At 37.1% G+C, this 25,358-nt stretch overlaps 1 protein-coding gene across 2 annotated transcripts in view; it reads left to right on the top strand.

Annotated features, from left to right (window-relative positions):
- Positions 1-24,810, top strand: part of aplp1 (amyloid beta (A4) precursor-like protein 1) — a 53,857-nt gene extending 29,047 nt beyond the window's left edge. Inside the window, exons 2-17 of one of the 2 annotated variants that reach the window (XM_079610538.1) lie at positions 6,206-6,391; positions 9,788-9,917; positions 11,781-11,893; positions 12,219-12,415; positions 14,621-14,949; positions 15,242-15,369; positions 15,473-15,547; positions 16,909-17,067; positions 17,179-17,307; positions 18,057-18,156; positions 18,238-18,405; positions 18,538-18,561; positions 18,691-18,758; positions 19,370-19,435; positions 20,524-20,667; positions 21,836-24,810. In XM_079610538.1, the coding sequence (XP_079466664.1) occupies positions 6,206-6,391; positions 9,788-9,917; positions 11,781-11,893; positions 12,219-12,415; positions 14,621-14,949; positions 15,242-15,369; positions 15,473-15,547; positions 16,909-17,067; positions 17,179-17,307; positions 18,057-18,156; positions 18,238-18,405; positions 18,538-18,561; positions 18,691-18,758; positions 19,370-19,435; positions 20,524-20,667; positions 21,836-21,937 (2,118 nt within the window). In that variant the 3' untranslated portion in view covers positions 21,938-24,810. The remainder of the gene's footprint in view (positions 1-6,205; positions 6,392-9,787; positions 9,918-11,780; positions 11,894-12,218; positions 12,416-14,620; positions 14,950-15,241; positions 15,370-15,472; positions 15,548-16,908; positions 17,068-17,178; positions 17,308-18,056; positions 18,157-18,237; positions 18,406-18,537; positions 18,562-18,690; positions 18,759-19,369; positions 19,436-20,523; positions 20,668-21,835) is intronic. The other variant, XM_079610539.1, reaches the window with a different exon arrangement.
- The last annotated feature ends 548 nt before the right edge of the window (positions 24,811-25,358 follow it).

Here is a 25,358-nt window from a genome sequence, read left to right as displayed (position 1 = left end):
GAAGTCTCCCATGTGGCTTTGACCTTCCTCCAGTTAAAAAATAATAATCTCATCCCATTATCTGAGCAGCGTTTCAGTAGATAGAGGTGCAGGTCCCGTATCATGCCCTGGTTTGTCCTGTGTTAAACCACACCAAAGGTCTTTAAAAAAAGCTTTTCTTTCATGGTATGTAAAAAAAAATTCGGTTCAGTGACATGTAATCAAATAGGCCTGCACAGAATCTAATCTGCTCAATTTGTTTCTGTTTTATTTGTATTTTAGTAGGCCTATAGCTCAGTTGAACCCATATTAGAGATGCATTATTGTTAAATGATAATTAGTTTTATGTTTTGCTCAAAAACCAACGTTGTTTTTACTATTTTAACTGAAGTTTTGTAGATTTGTTGATCTAATAAGGCATTAGAAATACACACACACACACACACACACACACACACACACACACACACACACACACACACACACACATATATATATATATATATATATATATTAGGAGTGTAACAATATATTGTGTCACAATATATCGCAATACAAAAAATGCAGCAATATGTATTGTGCATAGTGACAATGTGTAGCCTATTGTATCGTTCACCCAAAATGAAAATTACTTTGCTAAGTTTACAGAGTTTCCATGTCACTACTACATTAAACTACTTTATATAATGTATAATAATGGGGAAATATTTGTGGATCCTGATAATGCCAAATGTCTTATGTTACCATAAAAAGTAGCCTACATTATATGAAATATATCTAGTTAGTAAAAGAGTTAGTTAAAAAAGCATATTCGTCTAAAATAATTCTGTTTTCAGCTTTAGAATCATGAATATGTTTTATATATATATAAATATATTTACACACACACACACACACACACACACACACACACACACACACACACACACACACACACCATAATCTGTGCTTTAAATGTGGTACAATTTTAATTATACTGTACATATTCAGTTCAGTTCAATATAATATAAGTTCAACTCAAAAATAAGAGTGATGCGAGCAGATGTTGTCTTCAGAACAGTTTCGTGAGTAATCGACAGCTGAAATTCAGCGATGACTAAGCGCAAGGTCATGACACCAGGGTTCTCTCGGAGCCTTTGGCACACACGTCTGTGCACTGCAAACACTGCAGCGGCGGTACGAACTCATTCGTCAAGCCTTTTTTTTCAGCATTTTTAATCCAACAGTCCCCTAATGGCATTTGCCTGTTATTCTCAGCTCTGCTCTAATGCTGATACTCTCTCTCTCTCTCTCTCTCTCTCTCTCTCTCTCTCTCTCTCTCTCTCTCTCTCTCTCTCTCTCCTGTGGGCTCTGTATGTTTATTGTATATTTACAGCTCCAATTTATATATTTATTTCCTCATAAATTTTAATTAGGACTTCAAAGGTTTTTTTTTTTTTTTTTTTTTTTTTTTGCATTGGCCAGCAGAGGCACGGTTTTCCTTTGATCAGTTTCACATTTCGCCTTTCTCTCTCTTTTTTTTCCCTTCCCTGTGGGCATCTCCAGTCTAATTGGTTGCCTGAGTGCTGTGTGTCTGTCATTCACTCTGTCATTGAAGATTAAAGTACGCCGGGTTTCCAGTCTTTGCCAGGGTTGCTAGACTGGTGCCCTCGCTGGGGATGCCATTGAAATGCAGCGAGCTTTGGAGTGTAAGAATAAATCTGTGACAAGCTTTTAAAAGCTGTTTTTTTTTTTTGGCTTTGATATCGTCTTTCCACCTACAAGTAGCCTACAGTAAGTCGTGCAACCTCGCAACAGCACTCCCCCTCAGAATTAACGTGTGGTAGAATCATATTCATAACTGACGCACACCCGGTCTGGTGTTATAATCACATGTTGCAATGTGTTGTTTGTCATTAGTCATTACAGTTCTCTTAAAATCACTCTTGGCCACTGATCAAAATGACTAGTTGTGTGATAAAAAGGACATTCTCCTAGCTTGAATTAGCCTGACATAGACCATGGAATTGGTTTAGAATTGAAAATATGGTATTAAATTAGAATAAATGTAAACAAATTGTAGGCCTATATATTAGGGCTGGCAATCGATTAAAAAAAATAACTACAACACAGTTTGCTGTAATTAATTGCAATTAATCACATTTCCCCCAAGCTTGTAATCATCAATATTTAAACGTATCGCCTAATTAAATTAAACAACACAGAAAAAAAGGAACAAAACTAGCCCTGTATTCAAATAATATTAAACATCAATATATCAATATATTATCCTTCATTCAGTTCTATGCAACATACTAACAGATTTAACAGATTTTCTTAAAACACACACACACACAGTTCTATGGTATTTGAATTTAGCTTTGCTAACTGTACACAGCATCTTTGTTTTGTCAAACGCGCCATCAGGCAACTTTTTAAATGCAAACGCTCCTCCTAAAACTCCATCCTTGTCCTTCTCCATCATGACAGGGTGACTTGGTTCGGCACATCACAATAGCAGCCGCAACAGGAAGTCATTAAAACAAGGCAAAAAAAGTGCTGCATCAATTGCGTTATTATTGTTATTTTTTATGTGTTAAACATCTCAAATCAATCGCAAAGATTAACACGTTAAAGGAGAACTCCGGTGCAAAATGAACCTTTGGTCTAATTACACATTGTTACCTAGTCAACCGTTATCTGAGATTTGTTTTCATGATTATCGAATGTAAATAGTTTTATCTCTAAAAACAGTTTAGCCTATAACGCTAGTATAACGCTAGTATATGGGGCGTAGAGTAATGACAAATAAAAATCGCTTGTTAATACCACTAACAAGGCTCAAAATAGCCCCACACTAACACGGTAGCATAATGAAGGTCCCTACCTTCAAACCGAAGCATTGAGAACTTTGACAGTGTCCAGACAGTTTAATAAGAAGATATTTTATACATACAGTCAACTTCACGTATATAAGCAGAATCCATCTTGGAAAAACAGACTCTATCAATCGATCTACGAACCACCGATCCAAATGCGCTGAACTGTGTAGAATCTCATATGGTCCAGCGCATTTGGATCGGTGGTTCGTAGATCGATTGATAGAGTCTGTTTTTCCAAGATGGATTCTGCTTGTATACGTGAAGTTGACTGTATGTATAAAATATATTCTTATTAAACTGTCTGGACACTGTCAAAGTTCTCAATGCTTCGGTTTGAAGGTAGGGACCTTCATTATGCTACCGTGTTAGTGTGGGGCTATTTTGAGCCTTGTTAGTGGTATTAACAAGCGATTTTTATTTGTCATTACTCCATGCCCCATATACTAGCGTTATACTAGCGTTATAGGCTAAACTGTTTTTAGAGATAAAACTATTTACATTCGATAATCATGAAAACAAATCTCAGATAACGGTTGACTAGGTAACAATGTGTAATTAGACCAAAGGTTCATTTTGCACCGGAGTTCTCCTTTAATTCCCCCAGCCCTAATATATATAAATAAATAATATAAATAAAAGGGATATTGTACATCCAGCCTGTTATCTCAGGGTGATCAGGGTTTTGCATCACTCTGAAGGGGTTTATTCTGCGATAACAACCGGCTGGATGTACATTATCCCGCTTATTGCACGGGTACTTGCCACATAAGTATATATTTATACATGAAATATTGATTTGAGTTGAAATATTTTATTAGCTCTTTAAATGCAAAGCTTCTGAAGAGAGAGCATTTGCTAGCGTGGCAAGTTCAAACTAGACTAACATTTAAGGGATAAAGTTATCGTGGTTTGGAATAACATACCGCTATATAAAAATACTCTTGAATTTTTCTTCAGATGATTTTGATATCCAATTCTGGTTGTGTGTCAGGATAAGTGAAGCCAGTGCTCTGTCTGACACTTTTAAACAATCTGCCTCTCTTCAAGTCAGTGTCTGTACCCTGATATAAATTTGACTCTAATTTATAGACTTAATCCAGGATAAATCACTCCGGCGCAGACAAACCCCAGATTAATGATGCGTTTGCGTTTGCGCAGTAATTCTCTCTTCTGAAAAGCAACTGTCAGTGACGATTCTTGCGCATGTTCATCTTATTTGGTTGCCTCAAAATCTTTGTTTTTTTGTTGTTTATTTTATTATATTCTCTATAAATGATGATGGATTTAAAAGCATTATTATTTTTATTTTGCTCTTTTTCCATGCCATCTGTTTGAAGTAACATTTATATGCTCACCATACATTTCTTCACTTTCTAAATTAAATATGACCTCAGCTATATATCTGAAATGATTTGATTTGTTTTGGGATTATTAAAGTGAGTTAAGTAACAACAGTAATTTTTACATTTTCTAAGAGGATTTGGATTACATTGTCTACTACATCTAATATATACGTGTGTGTGTGTGTGTGTGTGTGTGTGTGTGTGTGTGTGTGTGTGTGTGTGTGTGTGTGTGTGTGTGTGTGTGTGTGTGTGTGTGTGTGTGTGTGTGTGTGTGTGGCTTGTCCCTATACAAATGGCATGCATATAATATAAACAAACACTCGTTTTGCAGAGGAGCGATTAGTGTGCACCGCTCCTAAGCTTTAAACAGTGAAATGGGTAGATAGATACCGAGATGAAATGAAGCCTCTCCCCTGATTAGACTTTCTCTTCTCGCCTGATCCCTTGTTTCCTGCTCTGTGTTGCTGTACTCAAATGACCTAGTGGTCAATGAGCTTGTATTAACATCTGACTCCAGCACGGGGTTACTGTTTGCTCTGCATGCGTGACTGTCCCCGGGGCCCTTCCTCCAGGAGTGCTGAACAGATTTCAGATCAATACCTGCATCCTTTGCCAAAGAGAAAGGGAGGATGTGAATGAACTAGAAACCGAGTGATGTGAGAGAGAAGGGCGAGAAGAGAACCGAACGGATCAGGAACCGAGGGTGTGTTCTCAGTGGCGGACTCTTACTATGTCACGTAGTATGAATACTGTGGGTGGGTGGGTGGGGATTGGGTTAATGCACGGAACACCTGAATACTATATTTGCCTATAGTAGGCTTACTGTATCCCACAATGCAATGCACTTAAAATTTTCAATAAGACGAATGATCCAGAATTTTTTCACGATATTGAACATACAGTTCAAAATTAATTGTTGCATACTCTGCACTGTATTTATTTATTGATTATTTAATATAGTGTTGATTTGATCATTTTATATTTATTAATGCTATTTATTTATTATATTTTGTTTATGTATTAGTAATATTATTATTATTATATTATTATTATTTATAGAGCGTATTTATTAATTTTCTATTTATTTATTTATTTATTTAAATGCTGTTCACATACAGTGCAGTATACACAGTTTTCCATTCCCAACACAGCCGGATCAAGAAGGGAATGTGGGAAGTGCACTATGTAGACAGAATAAATACCTTGGAAACATATTCACAGAGAAAATGGCAGTTTGTTTTGATGACTTATAATGTTTCTCCACCTTTATAAAGATAACCATTCCCCCTTTGCCCTTTTGAATTCGTTAACATTTTTATTTTGGCCTGATGGGTGAGCAGACATATTTGCGACTAGTATCCGTGACAAAAGCTGTTGCTGTGCACATGTGCAGCTCAATGCCCTGTCATTGCCTGTCCTCCAGTTACACGCACAGGTTTGATGGAAGATGGATAAGCTGCGTTTAGGGTTATCAGCGGGTCTGGCTTGCTGGCTCAATTTGAAATTCAATAATGAGGCTCCATGTTATATTTCCTCCTCGCTGGCAGGACAGTGATAACAACTGTACTCACTCTTCTTCCCTGTCTCCGTGTCTCTCCTCGTCCTTTCCACTTTCCTATCGCTCTGAATTTTTGCTGGCCTCAAATATTCCTTATCGCTCTGTGGTTTGCACAGTAATAACAGGCAGCCAGGCTTAACTTGTTTTTATCAGGAATGTTGGCCACTCCGAACAATTTGAGTTCTCTCACTTTCTCAATACTAAAGTTTGCATATCTTCTCTAGAAGATAAGCGTGTTGTTTACACGGTTCCTCTTTTGTTTATCTACTGTATTGTAAGGTATTTTAATATGTTGGCACTTGACTTGACTTCTTGCTTTGGTTAGTTACAAGTCTGGTTGTGCAAGAAAGCCTCATGCAAGAACATAATATATGTGTACAGCAAATGCATTGTTTTGATGTAGAATTAAGGGTCACTTTGACTTTGAATCAGCATAAAATTCTAAATCTCTCTCTCTTTCCCAGGCTCTGGCCATGACGGAGGTGAATGGACCGGTCAGCGGTCCTCGTGTGGCAGAACCTCAGATTGCCATGTTTTGTGGTCGTCAGCTTCTACACATGAACACTGAGAGCGGACAGTGGGAACCAGATCCTCAGGGGCGACAGGGATGCTTCACCCAGCCCAGCAAGATCCTGTCATACTGCCAAGAGGTGCGATTCTTTTCTTTTTTTTGCTCTATTCTATTTTAGTCTAGTCTTTTCTACTTCATTGTTGCATTCTGCTCCATTTGTTTGTGTGTGCTTTATTCTCTTTTATTTATTTTGTTTTGATATTTATTTACTACATTTTGTTTTGTGCTCTATTCTATTCCATTTTAGTCTACTCTTTTCTTTATGTTTATTTTCTATTTTTTTTTGTTTGTGCTCTATTCTATTTGTTTTGTTTTGAGTTTTACTGTTCTGAGCTTTGTTTACAGTATTTGGTTAATGTGCTCTATTCTATTCAGTTTTAGTATAAACTTTTCTATTTCATTGTTACATTCTGTTCCATATGTTTTTGTTTTGTTCGTGCTCTATTATCTTCGATTTATTTTGTTTTTGAGCTTTATTAGCAGTATTTTGTTTTGTGCTCTATTCTATTTTAATCTAGACTTTTTATATTTGTATAGTCTAAATGTTTGTTATGTTTTGTTTGTACTCTATTCTCTCCTATATTTATTTAGTTTTGTGCTGTATTCTATTTGAATCTAGTCTTTTTTATATTTGTAAAAGCAGTTTTCTGCTCTGTTCTATTCTATTTTAGTGAAGTATTTTCTATTCCATGGTTGCAATCTATTTCAGTTTTGTTTTTCAATTTGATTTAGTGAGATATAATTTGATTCCATTCCATTTTTGTTTTGTTTGGATTCCATTTTGTTTTACTTTATTTGTTTTGTGCTCCAGTTCTGTTCAATTCCATTGGCTGTTTTCTATCCAGCTGGATCACTGTTCTACATGACGTATTATATTGCGTTCTCTTCTACTTTTATTCTGTTCTTTTGAACTCATGTACTTAATTTCAGTCAAGCACAGCACATTAGCATGCACTGTGATTGGTTTAATTACTAAGTGGACAAGCATCCTCAGACAAATCTCCACTCAAGCATATTCTCAAGGTGAGCGCCGAGGGCAGCCTGCTCTAATATTAGCATTGTAAAACAAGACTAAAATGTGCAACGGCATTTATGTGCATACACAGGGAACTCGATGCAAATCTCTCTCTAACTCTTCCCGCATTAAGTGTGCAGGATAATGGCCATATTTTTCACTATCAATCAGCAGTGGAGATTTATGATCTCCGTGCGCCTCGGGCTCAAACATATTGTGCGGCTAATGTGACTGTATTCTCTGACTCCTAAGAGGATTGCAAGTTTCCGTTCCCTGTTGTCTCATCTAGAGGAATTAGGGATGAACAATGATCGCTGGTTGTTTTCCTCGGTTTTTCATCAGTTTACAGCAGCGCTTCCGAAACACGCTTCCGTGTCCCTTAAGGATATCAACATTGCAAAATAGCATTCCCCTGCATCCCTGTAGATTTACAATGTTGTACGATGCCAACTTCCATTGCATTCTTGACGGATAACGAGATTGAAAAATGCATTCTTCTGGTCATTCGATATATCTCAATTGCCAAATACAGCAATGCGTCTCGCCGAATAAGGTTTGGCGTATTTCATGGCTGAAATCAGCGCACAATACTCTAAGCCTGTATTATTGCATGACAGCAATTCTGAAAATTGAGATGTCAGCCTGAAAAAAAAAGCTGTTTTGTCTCTCCGTGCGCTAAAAGTGCCGGCAGTGTCTGTCCAACCTTGTCTGAATCAACACACTGTCCCTATAGCTCCACAGTGTAAAATCACCTCGTTGTGCTCTAATCTGGGCTGAACCAGTCAACCAGTCATTCTGACTAATGGCTTTTAAAAGCATTATTGTGCCTGCATTCTAGCCTGGCACGAAGTGGCATATACATAAGCTAGCTGGCACGAGTGACATCAAAATGGAATGAAGAGGCCAAAGAATATGTCATTCTCCTGGCTGGATGAGGTTTAGACTAGCAGTCTGCCAGTGGACCGCGGCCTCATTGCCAGAGCGTGTTTAGAACATAATAATCCCTTCCCATATGTCTGTAAGATTACACTCTCGCTCGTTTCAGCCCAGTGCCAGTGGATTCGATGCATGCATATACCCAGGACAATACTCTATTTTCAAAGAATATTTGCAAATACTACACTACATTCATTCCAACAATATGTCATAATTAAGCAGTATTGGACTCAAGGTTATCCTGTGACTATATTTACAGCTAAAGGACGTTGAAATGCAGCACATTATGCGCGTAAACCCTTTAGTTTATATCTTAGGTACAAAATATGTAAGAAGACACATTTTCATTGTTTAAGCAAATTCATTCTTTCACTAGAATATATAGTCCTTGGTAAACAAATAAAATAGGTGATAATAACAGAGGGTTACTCAATGGATTTTCACATCCATTTTATATTGTGTGTGATTCTCTCTCTCTCTCTCTCTCTCTCTCTCTATACATATAAAGAGAGAGAGAAAGAACAGAATACGTATGAAACATGTTGAATATTTACTCACAACTTGCAAGTAAAAGGCCTTTTTTATCTGTGTAACTGACCTTGTCTTGTCAAATCTGATCTATATATAAAAATATATAGTGAAACAAACCTAATGTGACCGTTTACACATGTATATTCCTGAATATACGTAAATATCTATCCATTTCCCCCTCTTTTCCTATACTCCCTCCTATTTGATTCGGTTTATGATTTTAGTTTGAATCATAAATAAATCCTAATAATATACAGATGATTCAGTATGACTCAGTGCCCCTGCAAACATGTTTTGAAGGTGAGGCGTAATTGGTTTGGAAATTCGTGAATAATACGCAGTGAGTTTTCTGACGCCTCTTGCTGGACAAACACAGAAATGTTTTTCTTCTTCCTTTTTTAATATCTGTAAAGTGCTGCAGTCCTGACTCAGCGACTCCCTCTTGTGGTAAAATTAGAGGCTTCACTTTAAACAGTAACCATCAGCTAAAATAAAGCATCCATTATGTATTTATCTGGCTTATTAATTGCATGTGTGGTTTAGCTATGGTTATATAAAAAGACTCCCATGTGCAACTGCACTGAAAAAAGATAGTTGTATATACAGTTTACACACGGAAAGTGGTAGTGAATTTCACAATAAATACAAAGAAATAGCATGACATTTTAAAGTAGGCTGAAATCGTTTTTTCTTTTAAAACATACAACTTCGAAAAATCATCTTTTATAGTGTACATATTTCAGAAACAAGATCAGAAATAATTGAATATTTCACTGTGCTGTGATGAATTGTGGCCAAATGGCTTCCATGGATCCTTATCCGGAGTGGTTTTATTTATTTTTGTCCCGTTCCTTCTCACCCCCTTGTTCTTATTATTTTCTGCATGCTAAATGTATTATTCCCCTGTCCTTCTTCCAACTGTTGTGATCCTGACTCCTGTCCCCTGCTCTTCCCTCACGTATGTTTGTGTCTGTCGTTCTCGCCGTTTGTCAGATGTATCCAGGACTGCAGATCTCCCATGTGGAAGAGGCCTCATCTCCAGTCACCATCCAGGGCTGGTGTAAGAAGGGCTTGGGTAAATGTCAGACCCGCCCCTTCATCGTCGTGCCCTACCGTTGTCTGGGTGAGTCACAAACACATCCTGAACAGTTTATAATCCCAGACATCCCATCAAGAATCCTGTAAAGACTAGATTTACACAGCATCATGCAGTTTGATGTAAACCTCAATCAATAATGTGTTCATACACATGTTTATGCGGTTAAATTCTTTGATGGAAAGTAATTAAAGGATCAGTTCACCCAAAATAAAGGTTTCATTTATTTGGTGAACAGTTATTTTAAAGTGCCCCTATTATCTTTTTCAGATATTTCCTTTAATGCCATGTGTAATATAGCTTTGTGAATGTAAAAAGTCTGAAAAGTTTTAAAGATAAAAGTGCCCGAGCCTACGCAGGGTTGTAACAAATTTGCATAATTTTTCCAGCTTATGGTCTTCATTGGCTGCCCGTGAACAACATCTACTTTGACCCGCCCTCAAACACTGCAGTTGTAGCTGAGGCTTTTAGGAGTTTAGTTTATGTTGTCGGCATATTAGGAAAGATACTATTTTCTGCTTTCCGAAAGCCAATTATCTTTGCATGCACTTCCAAAGGACGAAGACTTGTGCTTGAATTGATATTGGAAAACCGACGTTATCGTCAATGTAGTTATCACTGTCTATCAAGCGCCGAGGAAGCCTCTGGAGCTGAAATTCAGATATGGTAATGGGCTTTTCGTTTCCGTCATGCCCTGTAAGCAGTAGACAGACAACAGTCTGGGCCATCTGACCAATCAGAGCAGAGTAGACCAATGACAACAGACTGGGCCATCTGACCAATCAGACCAGAGTAGACCAATGACAACAGACTGGGCCATCTGACCAATCAGAGCAGAGTAGACCAATGACAACAGACTAGGCCATCTGACCAATCAGAGTAGAGTAGACCAATGACAACAGACTGGGCCATCTGACCAATCAGAGCAGAGTAGACTCTCGGAAAGGAGGGGTTTAGAGAGACCGAATCCTTTATCAAACAATTTAAGACACTTTTAGAAAAGAGGTGATGCTGCAGTGTATATTATGAGAACATTGAAGTGTTGTTTGACCTTGGATGCATGTAAACCTGTTGTAAGAAACCGTCAAAACTAAATTAGGAGCCTTTAAAATAATAGGGGCACTTTAACAATGAATTGTGAGAACGAACATGACGTTTATGAGATTTCTTTACTACAATATTACATCATCATTGTGTAGTACACTGTACTCTGCAATGTCGTACAAATATGTTATATCACAACCAAAAATAAATAAATAAGTTATAAATCTGTTGGCTCAGTACTAATGTTGATGAATAAGTAATGCTTGTGCAGCTGTTTGCCTCTGAGGAGCTTTTGTCCTTGGTTTCTGCTCACATACTGCACATATTTTAAGTTCCCACTTCTTATATTTGCCTTATCAGCTCACGGTGGGCATTTTCAAAAATGCTAACACCATTTTTTTTTTGTCTCCAGTATTGTCTATTTATTTTCCTCATTCTTTTGTCTTGGAATTTATTTATATATTCCAGTCATTATCATAAAAGGGGGGTGTTTTGAAAGATGCATTTATTTAATTAAAAACACGGTAAAAACAGTCACAATTTTAAATATTTTCTATTCTAAAAACTGCTTAATGTTAAAAATTGGAAACTGTATTTTTTGAAGTAATTTTTTTTTATTTTCAGGAGACTTTAATGAATAGAAAGTTCAAAAGAAACGCATTTATTTAAAATAGAAATCTTTTGTAACATTATAAATGTATTTTGTTCAATTTAATGTGTCCTTGCTGAATAAAATAATAAACTCATTACTGAGCTCAAATTTGTGAGCGCATGCTTTATTAATAATCTTAATTTTTTTTTTTAATGACTGATTTTATTATGTTTCTCTCTTTTTCTCCCTCTCAGTGGGCGAGTATGTCAGCGATTCACTCTTGGTCCCGGATCGCTGCCGTTTCTTACACCAGGAGCAGATGGATTCTTGCGAGAGCTACGTGTACTGGCACAACATCGCCAAAGAGGTAAATAATAAAAGCTCACAAAATTACAACCTGAAAAAGTATTGGAAGAACTGGAATTCAACTCTAATAGCTTCACATCTTTAATGGTTAGTGTGATGCCTGTGAAATTGCAGTCGCCCGCTGTGATCTATGATCTTCTTTTTCTCATTTCCTCTCTGCATTATTACCAGTATCTCCTGGTGCTCCAGGTTTTTCCATTTGAGCTTTATAGGTCATTTCACCCTGACATGTACAAGCAATTACAAAAAGATAAAATAGTGAAAGAAATAATGCACTTTTTTTTAAAGCACTGCTGCAGTCATTCATCTTTTGCCCTGATCATTAGGCCTGCACAGCTGACAGTCTGGAGCTGCATAGTTATGGGATGTTGCTGCCGTGCGGTGACCGTTTCCGCGGGGTGGAATACGTCTGTTGCCCCGGCAGGGCAGGATCGAGTGGACGGGGCGAGACGGAGACTGTAGACACTGTCCAAGGAGAAACAACACCCCTCGGCTCCATGGCTGGAGAAAAAGTTGTCACCAGGTAAATAAGCTTTTGCTCATATCAACACATTAAATTGGTTCTTCATTTTGATTTTATAGAGTATCAAAACGCTTTATATAGGAACCGTCCTTAATTTCACCACAACTGACTGTTAATCCATAATTTAATAATTAGCAATCATATAAGGCAATGTTTTGGGAGTGACAACAGCATTTCAATTCAGGTTTGAATCTCCTAAATCATCAGTTATGATTGACACTGATAACAAGAAGAATTGGTAACAGTTTTACAGTGGCCTTGTTACATGTTACATGTACTTACCATAGCAATAACAGTAAATAACTAGTAATTATGCATAATTACATGCAACAAACCCTCAACCAAATCCTAATCCTACCCTAACCCTATAGTAACTACATGTAATATTATTGCTCAGTACTTAAATCTATAATTACACTGTAATAATAACACCTTAAAATAAAGTGTAACCGAAGAATTTAAAGGTGCTCTAAGGCTAAGCGATGTCACGCATTTTTTAGGCCAAACATTTTTTTGTCACATACAGCAAATATCTTCTTACTATCTGCTAGCTGTCTGTCTCCTGAACACACTCTAAAAAAAACGCGGTCTCTGTAGACACCCCAGGCTCCACAAACAGCAACAAAAACAAACTGGACTACCCGCACCACGAAACATAACAAACAGTGTTCCAGCCAATAACCGACAAGAAGGATTTGGGGGTGGGGTTTGGGTTGTTAGTGCACGGATGAGGAGGAGGGAGGGTCTAGCTAGCCTCCGTTTTGTTCGAACGTCAACAAGAAGTGACGTCACCCAGGATCGTTTAGAGAACCTTTAACGATTCTGATTTCAATTCCGATTTTCAATCCTGGTTCCTTAACGGCTCCATTTATAATTATTTTAGGAATAAATATTAAGAAAATATAAATGCAATTCCATCAACAAATTATGAGATTTAAATTGTTAATTTAAAACAATTCTTGCAAAACTTATCTTAACTCAACTAATTTAAGTTTCACAGTTATTGTAGTTGTTCTTGATTCACTGAAAAGAACCGACTCAATAGAGTCATTGGTTCAGAAATCAGACAAATGGTTGCAGTGAATTTTGATTCACTAAAGAAGACCTAATAAGAGTCATCCATTCAGGAATCGGACTGTGCTGGATGAGCTGAATGTTTTTGATCATTAAAAAGAACAGACTTGTATGAATCTTTCATCTGGGAAACAGACTACACTGGTTTTGCTGTATGTTTTATTCACTAAAAACTGTCAGCTCATAATAATCATTCATGCGGGAATCAGACTATGCTGGTCGGGCTGAATGTTTTTGATCATTAAAAAGAACAGACTTGTATGAATCTTTCATCTTGGAAACAGACTGCACTGGTTATGTTGTATGTTTTATTCACTAAAAACAGTCAGCTCATAAGAATCATTAATTCGGGAATCAGACTAGACTAATTACGCTGTATGTTCTATCCAGTAAAAAGAATAGACTCTCATGATGCTTTCCTTCACAAATCAGACTACACTGTTTGTGTAGCTGTATATTTTTGATTCACTAAAAAGAACCATCTCTTGTTCGGCAATCAAACTTCACTGGTTGCACTGTATCTTTTTGATTAACTAAAATAATTGACTCAAGAATCAGACTACACTGGTTGCACTGTATGTGTTTGATTCACTAAAAAGAACCACCTCAAAAGATTAATTCATTTTAAGAATCAGACTACACTGGTGGTTGCACCGTATGTGTTTGTTTCACTAAAAGGAATCGCCTCGTAAGAGTCAATTGCTTTTTAGGAATCAGACTACACTAGTTGCAGTGTATGTTTTTGAGTCATTAAAAAGAACAAACTAATATGAGTAATTCGTTGAAGAATCAGACTACACTGGGTTCCGTTTCCCAAAAGTATTGTAAGCCTAAGTTGATTGTAGAACCAATTGCCACCAATGGTCTCTATGATCAACTCAGACTAACAATGCTTTTGGGAAACACAGCCCTGGTTGTCCTGTATGTTGGATTCACTAAAAAGAATCAGCTCAGAAGAGTTGTTTGGGAAATAGACTACACTGATTGCATTGCATGTTTGATTCACTAATAAGAATCATCTCATAAGAGTCATTCCTTTGAGAATTTAGACTACACCGATTGCACCTTGACCTACAACTGACCAAATGTGTTAAAAACCAACTAACTTCAAAAATCTTTCCGCTCGATCAGTGTGAAAACGACGCCACCCACTCCCAGTCCCTCCCCTGAGACGGATATCGAGGAAGACGACATGGAGGAAGAAGAGGAAGAGGTAGTGGAGGAAGAAGCTGAGGAGGAAGAGGATGATGAGGAGGAGGAGGACGGGAATGAGGAAGAGGCAGCTGTGGTAGAGGAAGCTGAGGAGGAGGAAGCCGCCACAACAGTAAAGGACCAAGAAGAGTATGAGTATCCCATCGACTCACATTTCCAGGGCCAAGACTACATGGACAACTTCTACTACGACAAGAACCTCCAGACTGCCAAAGCCTCCACCCAACCTCAAACGCGGATGGACAACCGTGAGTCTTTACAACTGACGTTTCATGTGTCAGGAGTCATAAATTGTCTCTCACACACACACACAGACACTCAGCAGAGGTGCATAAGGTTAAATGACGTTGCATTTTTAATGCTTCCTCTTTAATCCCTCCCTACAGTGAAGATTTAAAGTTAACACACTGCTCGTACGGACACTACTTTAGTTTCACTGAGCTGTAGAGATCCTTCTTTCCCTCTTTAATAGATTAATTGATTGAATAATCCCTGATTGGTGCTTAATCAAGTCTCTTTGACTTTCTCTCCTGCCGGTAGTGCCCACTCCTCGTCCTACAGATGGCGTGGATGTTTACTTCGAGATGCCGGGCGACGACAGTGAACATGCCAACTTCCTGCGTGCCAAGATGGACCTGGAGGAACGGCGAATGAAACGCATCAATGAGGTGAGGGAGGCATGACTTTTTAGGTATGAGTATAAGTCCTTATGTGACCCAGAAGAGTGTGTAAGAAGGAATGGGAATCATGTGACTTTATTTGTGTATCCAGATCATGAAGGAGTGGGCAGAGGCAGATAACCAGTCAAAGAACCTGCCTAAGTCAGACCGCCAGGCACTGAATGAGGTAAAATAAACACAATAATTACTATTTCAGTCATGCTTTTACACTACCGATCAAAAGTTTGGGGTCAGTAAGATGTTTCTGTTTGAAAGAAATTAATACTTGAAGTTCAGAAGAAGTGGCTGTTCTTCTGAACTTTCTGTTTATCAAAGAATCATGAACAAAAATGTCTCATGGTTTCCGCAAAAACATTAAGCAGCACAACTGTTTTCAACATTGATAATAATGAGAAATGGTTATTGAGCAGCAAATCATATAATAATGATTTCTGAAGGATCATGTGACTCTGAAGACTGGAGTAATGATGCTTAAAATTCAGCTTTGAAATCATATTAATAAATTACATTTTTCATATTAAAACAGTTATTTAAAATTATAATAATATCTCATAACATTACTGTATTTTGATCAAATAATGCTTGGTGAGCATAAGATACTTATTTCAAAAACAAAAAAAAACATTTACCGACCCAAAACGTACTATATGTGTATCTGTTAAAGGGGTCGTATTCTACACTTTTGAGACATTTTTTAAATTATTATTCTTGAAACAAAAACACTCATAATTTATTTTCTACTGACTATAATGATTGACTCTTAGATTTAAACAGGCTCTTTGTCCTACTGTTCCAATGACTGGATGACCTCACCGCATTGGCATAGTTCATGTCGTTCAAGGGTGGGTTATACGGAGCCCTGCACATGACATGAGGACAAAAATATTTGTTCGCTGGGTTAGTAAGTCGTGGCCAAGTTTGATTTAACTAAACCATTATTACAACGTGACCACGATTTAGTAAAACGAGGAAACAAATTTTTACATTGTGCACATGATTTACTTAAAACGAGGGAACGAATTAGTAAAACATGCTGAAGTGTTACTAAGTCGTGGGAACGAATTCTTAATTTGTGGCCACAATATACATCATGTTTTCCCCGCATGTCATATTCAGGGCTTTGCAGGGTCACAATCCAATCAGTTCTGAAGGATAAAATAAAGTCCCAACCTACATTTTTTTCTCTGAATTTCCAGATTTATGAGGTAAAATGGGTCGCAAACGAGATTTCACGAGTACTTAAGTAGCATACATTATCATTAAATAATGAATAAACCTGAAGAAAACTCTTCTTTCAAAAGTGGATGCTGTTTTTCAGAAGTGAGATTACATTCAGATATTGCACCATTTTCAAGTCTAATTCTAATCAAGTTCTAATTCACTCTAATCAAGTCATGTTGGACGTTTTAAGTTTTTTTCCTGTTCTCTCACAATACAAAAGTAAAATGTGTAGGGAGTGCTGCCTCATGTGTTTACAGTCATTACTGTGACACTTCTCAAATCGTTCTCCATCTCTCTCCCTCCCAGCATTTCCAGTCTGTTTTACAGACCCTTGAGGAGCAGGTAGCCGGCGAGAGGCAGAGGCTGGTGGAGACACACCTGGCCCGTGTGGTTGCCACCCTGAATAACAACCGTAGACTGGCTCTGGAGAGCTACCTGAGCGCTGTGCAGAGCGACCCTCCACAGGTACGACACTGATAGCATGTGAATGTTTTGAATATTGCGTTTCTAATTCTCCCCCACCCTCTTTTTGACATTATTTCTCTTTGTTTTTCTCCCTCACACTCAAACACACAGCCAGACCGCGTGCTTCAGGCTCTGAAGCGTTATATGGCCGCAGAGCAGAAGGACCGACGACACACTCTTCGTCATTACCAGCACATCGAGTCTGCCGACCCCCAAAAGGCTGAGCAGATGAAATTCCAGGTTTGGGACACTATCTCTATCCGTTCTTCCAATGAGGCCAATAAGATTTCAGTGTGGGCGGAGCTACCTAGCACAGCATGACAGGAACAAACCATTTTGGTGTTTGTAAACAGTGATGACATGTTTTGTGGGCGGAGCCTACCTAATGGCAGAATGTGACTGTTCTTTTTTTTTTACTTTTTTTCTCAGAATTGTGAGATATAGACACAATTGTGAGAATTTTTCTTCAGAATTTTCTTCTTTCCCAGAATTGTGATAGATAACTTTTAAACCTATAACATTTTTCATGTAAAATGTTTAATGCTGTAACTGTAGGGCAAATACATTATGCCCTCTTTGAACTGCATATGTGAATATTTTGATAGATATATTGTTTACATCAAATTCATACTTTAATATTAGGCTAATCATCACAGGTTTGCTCAGTCCAGTCTGTCTGTTAAATGGCTTGCAAACATAAAAGTCTGTGTTTAGCTTCAAAGGGCATCTTAGATGACGGTGTTCTATAAAAATAAAGACCATCATTTTTTTTGTAGTCCGATTCTGACATCCAATGGCACAACAATATTTTAGTTTCCTTGTTCCGTGGATCTCGCCCATTTTCCTCCACTTTTTTTCTGCCACCATATTGTGCACCCCAAATGATCTACTTATGTCTTGTCACTCATTGTAGACGTGTCAGATGTATTGCTTGATCTTGTCAGATGACAAAAAAATGAATAAAAAAGCAATGCAATTTCTGTTTGAAGGTGTACACACACCTGCATGTGATCGAAGAGAGGATGAACCAAAGCCTGGCTCTGCTCTATAAAGTCCCCGGCCTGGCTGAGAAACTTCACGACGATATCCGTAAGTGTTTTCGTGAATCCTTTGTTGCCTCAAAGTCTAATAATTCTCAAAATCGTTCACTCAACCTGACTGTCTCTGCAGAGGAGTTAGTGAGAACAGAGAGAGGGGACATCAGCGAACTCATGACCACTTCCTTTTCTGAGACGCGCACCACAGAAGAGCTGCTTCCTGCTGAGAGCGAGGAAGAGCGAGATGATGAGGAGGAAGAGGACAGAGCTTTCCAGAACCGCCCCTACCCGCCACGCATCGGTACAACATGCACACATACACGAAACGTGCATTATGAGGGCAGAAGTGGAGCTTAACTCAGAAATAAGCATGTTAACAGTCTGAAAATACTAACTATGCTTTATCCTTTCTCTTTATTTTTGGGCAATGTAGACCCCCAGCCTAGCGATAAGAAAGGTAAATACTAAAGCTCTGATCACACTTACTGTGATATAATCTAATCATTTCATAGTTTGTTTTTAGTTATATATTTATAGTGTATATGAAGTTGAGTAACTGTAAGGTCACTCTTCTGTCTGTCCACAGTTTCATCAGCAGATGAGTACGACTACACCACATCTGAGAGAGGACCAACTTATGAATACGAGGAGAAGGTTAGGACAAAATCTGCTCTAAGAGACACAGAATAACACATTTACATGTATATTTTGTACAGTATTGCTCAGCAAGTGCTTTTATTACTGGAGTTTTTTTATTACGGGGGGGGGGGGGGGGGTCTATTATATTTAATTTTGGATTAATCAAGAGCACTCTTCACTTCAAAAATGTCTTTTCTGGTCGTCTCATCAAATCATATTGGAGATTGATAGTATAGTCAAAAGCATTACTTTTTGGGTTGCAGTATGCAGTATGCGCTGTAGTATTTTACAGTATGCAGTATGCGCTGTAGTATTTTACAGTATGCAGTATTTTACAGTAATTTGCAGTATTTTATTGCAACAGAAAATGTGCACACTATGCACATTATGCTGTATGTACTTTGTACTGGACTAATAGAGTAGTATGTCAGTATGCTACTCTAACAAGACAGTATGGGATTTCTGCAGTTTTGCAACTTGACCACTGGATGTCACCATTTGAGTTTGAATGAACACAAACTTCATAGATGAAATTTCTCTAATAAAAATGCTCTCTGGCATAGATTTTTAAATTCCTTTTTAATACCAAGCACAATATCTCACACAATAAAGTCTGTGTTCCTCAGATCAACACCTCTGTAGAGCTGAAGCAGGTGGTCTACAAGTCACCAGGAATCCAGAGAGATGAGCTGGTGAGCGTTTAAAGGCTTTCATTTGTGAATTCATTTGTTTTATGATGTTTAATGTTAAGTTTTCTTCTTTGAGCTCTTGGAAAATTACTGCACCAAACTTGTCTCATTCTACTTTCATGTTCAGAAAGCGCATTGCAAAGGCATTACTTAAAGCTATTGGATAGGCAATGTTTTTCATAAACACTTTTTGTTATACTGGTTGAAACTCTCTTCACATCCTGATAGCAATCAATAATAGAAGTGGTATAAATATGAAAAAATATACATTTACATTTACATATACAGGAACATGTGTGACTTAGCCATGCATACTAGACCGTCTCATTCCAAAGTTCTAGGGTGGAATATTATGCTTTCAAAACTAGCTTGCTTTTGCTAGCCTCTCCAAAATTGCACACCCCTTATGAAAAGAAAATATTTCCTTATGAATGATCAATATATTAAGGTTTAACAGCATATTTGAAAATATACAGAATAATAAACTGTGTTAATATATTACAATATATTAAATTATTGAATAATGCATAAAGAATTGCCTCTTTTCATGTATTAAGAAAACATGTGACAATATATTTACTAATATATTATTATGTATGTAATTTTATATTCAGTAACAGACTTCATAATACATAGATGTATATGTGATCGAATATGGTACTGCATGTGTAATATATTGCAGATACAGTATATGTACTCATGCAGCATAAACACTCATATATATAGTAATAATAACGTACTATATTTCTTATATTTTTTAATTATTTACATTATAAATGTTTCACATTTCCAGGCTAGTTCACAATAATACAAGCACACCTGTGTGTGCGTGCGTGCGTGCGTGCGTGCGTGCGTGCGTGCGTGCGTGTGTGTGTTGTAATAAATTGCATTATATTTTGCAGTATATTCCCTTTTTTTTCTGTAAGGGTTCTGACGGGTATAAAAGAACAATAGAGCAGTAGATGATTAAGTAGGATGGATTTCCATTTTATACAAATAAAGTTATGCCCCCTCAGGTGCTAATATGTTCCCTGTATACAGTACTGTTGAATGTTAAAGTAATTTCCTCTTCTTTTTTTTCCCTATCACAGCAGCCGGACGTTTTGGAGACGTTTAACCGCGGGGCAATGGTGGGGCTGCTGGTGGTTGCCGTGGCTATCGCTATGGTGATGGTCATCAGCTTGTTGCTAGTCCGCCGTAAGCCATATGGAACCATCAGCCACGGCATAGTAGAGGTGAGAGTTCAGCTGACAGGATGTCGAAATGGCTTGTTTTTGAAGCAGTACGTTCAAGAAATGGGGTCAAACCCCGACGTCACTACGGCTTCTGGCTGTGTTTGTGTTTTTTAATGTGACAGCCTCATGTATATATCTTGACCCATTCAAGTAATAAAATTAGATTGGCTATCGATTTCCACGGAACATGAGGAAGTAACAACCAAACCCCAAGCAGCTTCCTTCTGCTATCTGTTTTGATATCTATAAATTTTTGCATTCTGATATTTTGATTTGATAGGGGAAGTATAACTGTAAAAGTTAAAACATGAAGCAGAATTTATTATTTAATCTGTACTAAAAAGTTACATATTCTGCCAAATATCTCATAATTAATGTAGTTTGTATGTGAAATTTGTAAAAGATAAATAATATAGGCCTATATGAATCATATATATAATGTCAGAGACTTGATTAGGGTTTCTTTTACCCAATAAATATTTCAATAGACATGAAATAATGATTTTAGTTAAATTATTTTGAGAAGAGATAGTGGGCTGTTTCTGCTTCAGTTCAGAGCAGGAATATATATATATATAATTAATGTGAATAAGATAATAATAAATAGTTGCATTTGTGTAATCTAAAGCTGCAGTTATGAGATATAAAACTGCAATTATGAGAAATAGTCTCAGTTGTGAGATATGAAGTCAATGTGAGATTTAAAGTCACAATCAGTAGATATAAAGAGATAAGTGACTTTTATTTATTTATTTTTTCTCAAAAACATGATGCCAAGTTTAGATGGTAGGTCATTATACACACATGGTAGATAATTATATTATGTTAAATGATGTACTGATGATAGATCATTGTTATACACAAATATTTGACAGAATAAAGCATGTATGCAATGGATAATGATGCTGTTTGTGTATTTGTAGAAACATATGCAGATTGCAACATATATGTTTTGATAAACTTATATAGTATAAATCTCCAATAATGTTACATTTTGTAATGTTTTTCCATAAGGGAAGCTTGCTCAGATGTGCCCATCGTAATGATTAAATTTTTGCTCATGGCCAACTTGTTAAAATCTTTCTGTTCATTAATTCTTCCCATTTAAATTCACTTATGCTCCATTTTAAGCGATTCTTTCCCTGTCTTGTCTCCGTCTCTTTCCCAGCAGGTCGACCCCATGCTGACCCCCGAGGAAAGACAGCTCAATAAGATGCAGAATCACGGCTATGAAAACCCCACTTACAAATTCTTCGAGCAAATGAACTGAGGAGGGTTCTGCAGTCTCAAGGCCATGCCCTCCCCTCTCGCCTCCCGTATTTTCGATTGGGGTTTCCACTGCAACCCCCCTCTCCCTCGTACTCTATGTATGTCTATATGACCGATGTTCAAAATGTACAACAAACCCGGCACGTAAATAGGGAGTTTGTAGTAAAACGTTTGCATACTACTCTCTCATCAGGGAGAGAGAACACCAATAAGAGAATCCGCAGACCACCGAGAGCTCCTTTATCCCCCGGTTTTTGCTTTCGTTCATGAGGGTGTGGCCGTGCCGAGCATGTTCGGCGGTTTTAAAATCTTGGAATATGTGTCACGCATTCTTTCCGAATGAACAACGTGTTTCAAAGAAGCTAAACATGTTCGACATGAATGGTTTGTTTTTGTCATTTCTATTTTCAAAGCAGAGTTTATTTCATGGTGAATCTGTGATATGAATGAAATAATATATTTTTGAGTTCACTACAGAAACCCGGGAGGGAAATCGAGACGTTTTGGCCCTCTAAGACAAACTCTTCGAAAAATAAACTACTAGACTCATTCTGTTTTAATAAGACTTCAAAAGGAACGAGGTTTGTATTCACATATAACTAAACCATCAAACATTCTGGTAGATTATTAGTCTCAATCACACACCGTAAGAAACTGAATCAGTGTTTTAAATGTACCACGAACGTTCATCCAACAATACTACCCGGAAGCTTAGGATATTTTTCTCGTATTGCTTCTTTAAAAATCAATTCTAAGTAATCCGAAGTCCATACGCGTAAAGAAAAGCATGCAAAATTTGGTGTATGATGCTATAACGTACTTGTGTTGGTCCTGTTTCTTGCTTTTTGATAAAAATGAAAAAATCAGTGCAACAATGACGTGTACATAACTAAAGACGTGACTCGAATAGACGTTTCTATCATTAATTTGTATCGACGCAACGTGTGGACAAAAAGATGACCTTGTGCTGCTCACACAGAGAACGAAACATTTCCTAACATGGCTGAATGAAAACGGACTGTTGTATAAACCAGCACAAGAAAATGACACGGTATCTCCTGACTGAATGTATCTTCGGTAGACATAGGCACCATTCACCGTTCCTCCTAACACACCGCGGCGGTTAGAGCGTAGGTTAGTTAGCTTAGCTAATCGCTCCGTTTTCATACAGTAGTTGAAGTAACCGTCGAGGGTTTGTGTTGCGTGACTGAAACTAGTATGTCGACACCTGTGAAAGGTGGAAAACAACTTTCACTGATTACAAAACTGGTTTAAGTTTCTACACGTGTCACTAAGGCCTGAAAATCAAGTTTTTATTTAAAATATATTAGAGGGTTATAGAGTGTCTGTTTATTGCATTTATGTTCTAGTACATGATAGAAATTTAAAATCAAACTTTTGGGTGTCCGTCGCTGTGACACAAATAACGTAAACACAACAATTTACTGTTAGCCAGTTGTAGAAAGGACATGTCTTAGTCTAAATCTTTTTAATTGTAGAGCTTACAGGTTTTTGTGAAGAATACGGAATCATCATTTATATTACGTGACATATCAACAGAAGTGAAACCAAAATGTGGGCCCAGTATGTTTGTTTTCTGTTTCTGCAGTCCAAAACTACACTTTTATATATAAACCAAACCAAACTCCGTCCTGTGAAATCGTAGCTCATATTTATTTTAGAGTTATTTTCTGAGTCAAGATGCAACAAAACAGAATGACATGGTCGTTTGTATTTGATTGTATTGCCTTTTTTTTGTCTTCCTTTGTCCTGGAACAGTCGAATTTGAACATACCTGAACTGAAACCAAACCACAAACAAATGCGTGTTCTGGAACATTTGATTGAAGGCATACTACTAATTTTTAAGGCACCATTAGAAACATAATGGTTCATAAATCTCTCCAGGTTAGACTGGCCTAATTCAACACATGGCATCAGATGCTCATGGCACTTAAAACGGATCGTGGATGGCCTGCTGTAGTCTTGATCGCTCTGAGGTGTATTTATGAATTGTGATCAGTTAACATTGTGGTTTGATGCCCTAATTTAGGACTCTTAAATAAGATTTCGTACCAGCATCAGGCAGATTTAGAACAATGTATTCAGTAGGGATTGATTTTACGTTTATACGCGTCTTCTCTTGGCTGAGATGACTCCTCCCTCTCTTATCCTGAACCAATAGAAATGTAAACGAAGTTACGGATGTTTTAACTGCTGCATTATTGCCTTTTTCAATGCTGTGTTTTGGATGTAATTATATGTATTTTTTATTTAAGTCAATATTAATTGGAGTTTGGGTCATTTGCTATATAGATTTGGACTGTAAACACTGAACGGGTCTGATCAACATCATGCTTTTAAACTAAACTAATTAACAGAGCACAACTGTATCCAGATTGACTCATTTGTGTCCATTCATCACTTCAAAATCTTCCCTTGTCTTGCTGAATTCATTACTGAAGGATCAATACAGTGAAGGTTAAGATGGAAACGCATTTAGCCTAGATCTAATGTGTTGAACATCCTATACTCCCCAGTTTTATCTTTCAAATTACTAGCATGTATTAAAGATGCAGCTTCAAATAATGTAAAATAATTGGTTACTTTAAAAGTAAAGATGTAATTTGGTGAACTGGTGCTTTAAGGAACTTTACAGAATTTGTCATTAAACTACTGAAACCAATGCAATGAAATAAGCTGATCTGGAATCATTCTGAATTTCACCAAAGACATGTTCTGGATATGATTGGAAGGCCAAATAATGTGTTGTATTTTTAATTGACATGTATTGTAAGAGCAAGCAACCTGTGAACTGATCTGGCTTGTTGTACTTGCATTAAAATGACAATAAAATTATAAATGACCCACACAATTTGACTGTGGCTTTTAACTTTTGGAATAGTAGGAGTTACTGTGTACAGACAGCATCACCCTGTCAGTACACTTCTGGTTAACAAAGAGAAATTCAACTTAAATTATGTCAGTCATTTTATTGTAATCTAGCTTATGTCAGGTCTAGTGTTTAAACATGAGATATAATTTGTCTTGTGTACTGTACATCTAACGGTCGATCTTTGGTCTCATTAATCTATAGTTTGTTCCATGGCATATCGTTTTGGCTGAGGGCAAAGTGAAGTTTCATAATTGTATATATTTAGGCTATTTAACTTTAGCTATTTTAAGCTGACTTATGTTTGACTGAATTGTTTGCTTTATTTCTCATTGTATAGCTTCTTATACCGCCTAGGCTACTTATACTTTTATACTGGATATTATTGATCATTAAAACTAAAGAGTCAGGGTTGTGTAATTTTATTTTATATATTTTAAAATATATAAAATATGTTTTATATTTATTTTATTATACATTCTCTTCACTGTATGTACATGTAAAATGACACAACCCCGTCTCTGTTAAAT

This window comes from Phoxinus phoxinus (genome assembly GCF_949152265.1).
Source record: "Phoxinus phoxinus genome assembly, chromosome: 4".
Lineage (NCBI taxonomy): Eukaryota > Metazoa > Chordata > Actinopteri > Cypriniformes > Leuciscidae > Phoxinus > Phoxinus phoxinus.
Note: the sequence above shows the minus strand (reverse complement) of the source record. Positions and strands in the feature narration are given on the sequence as shown.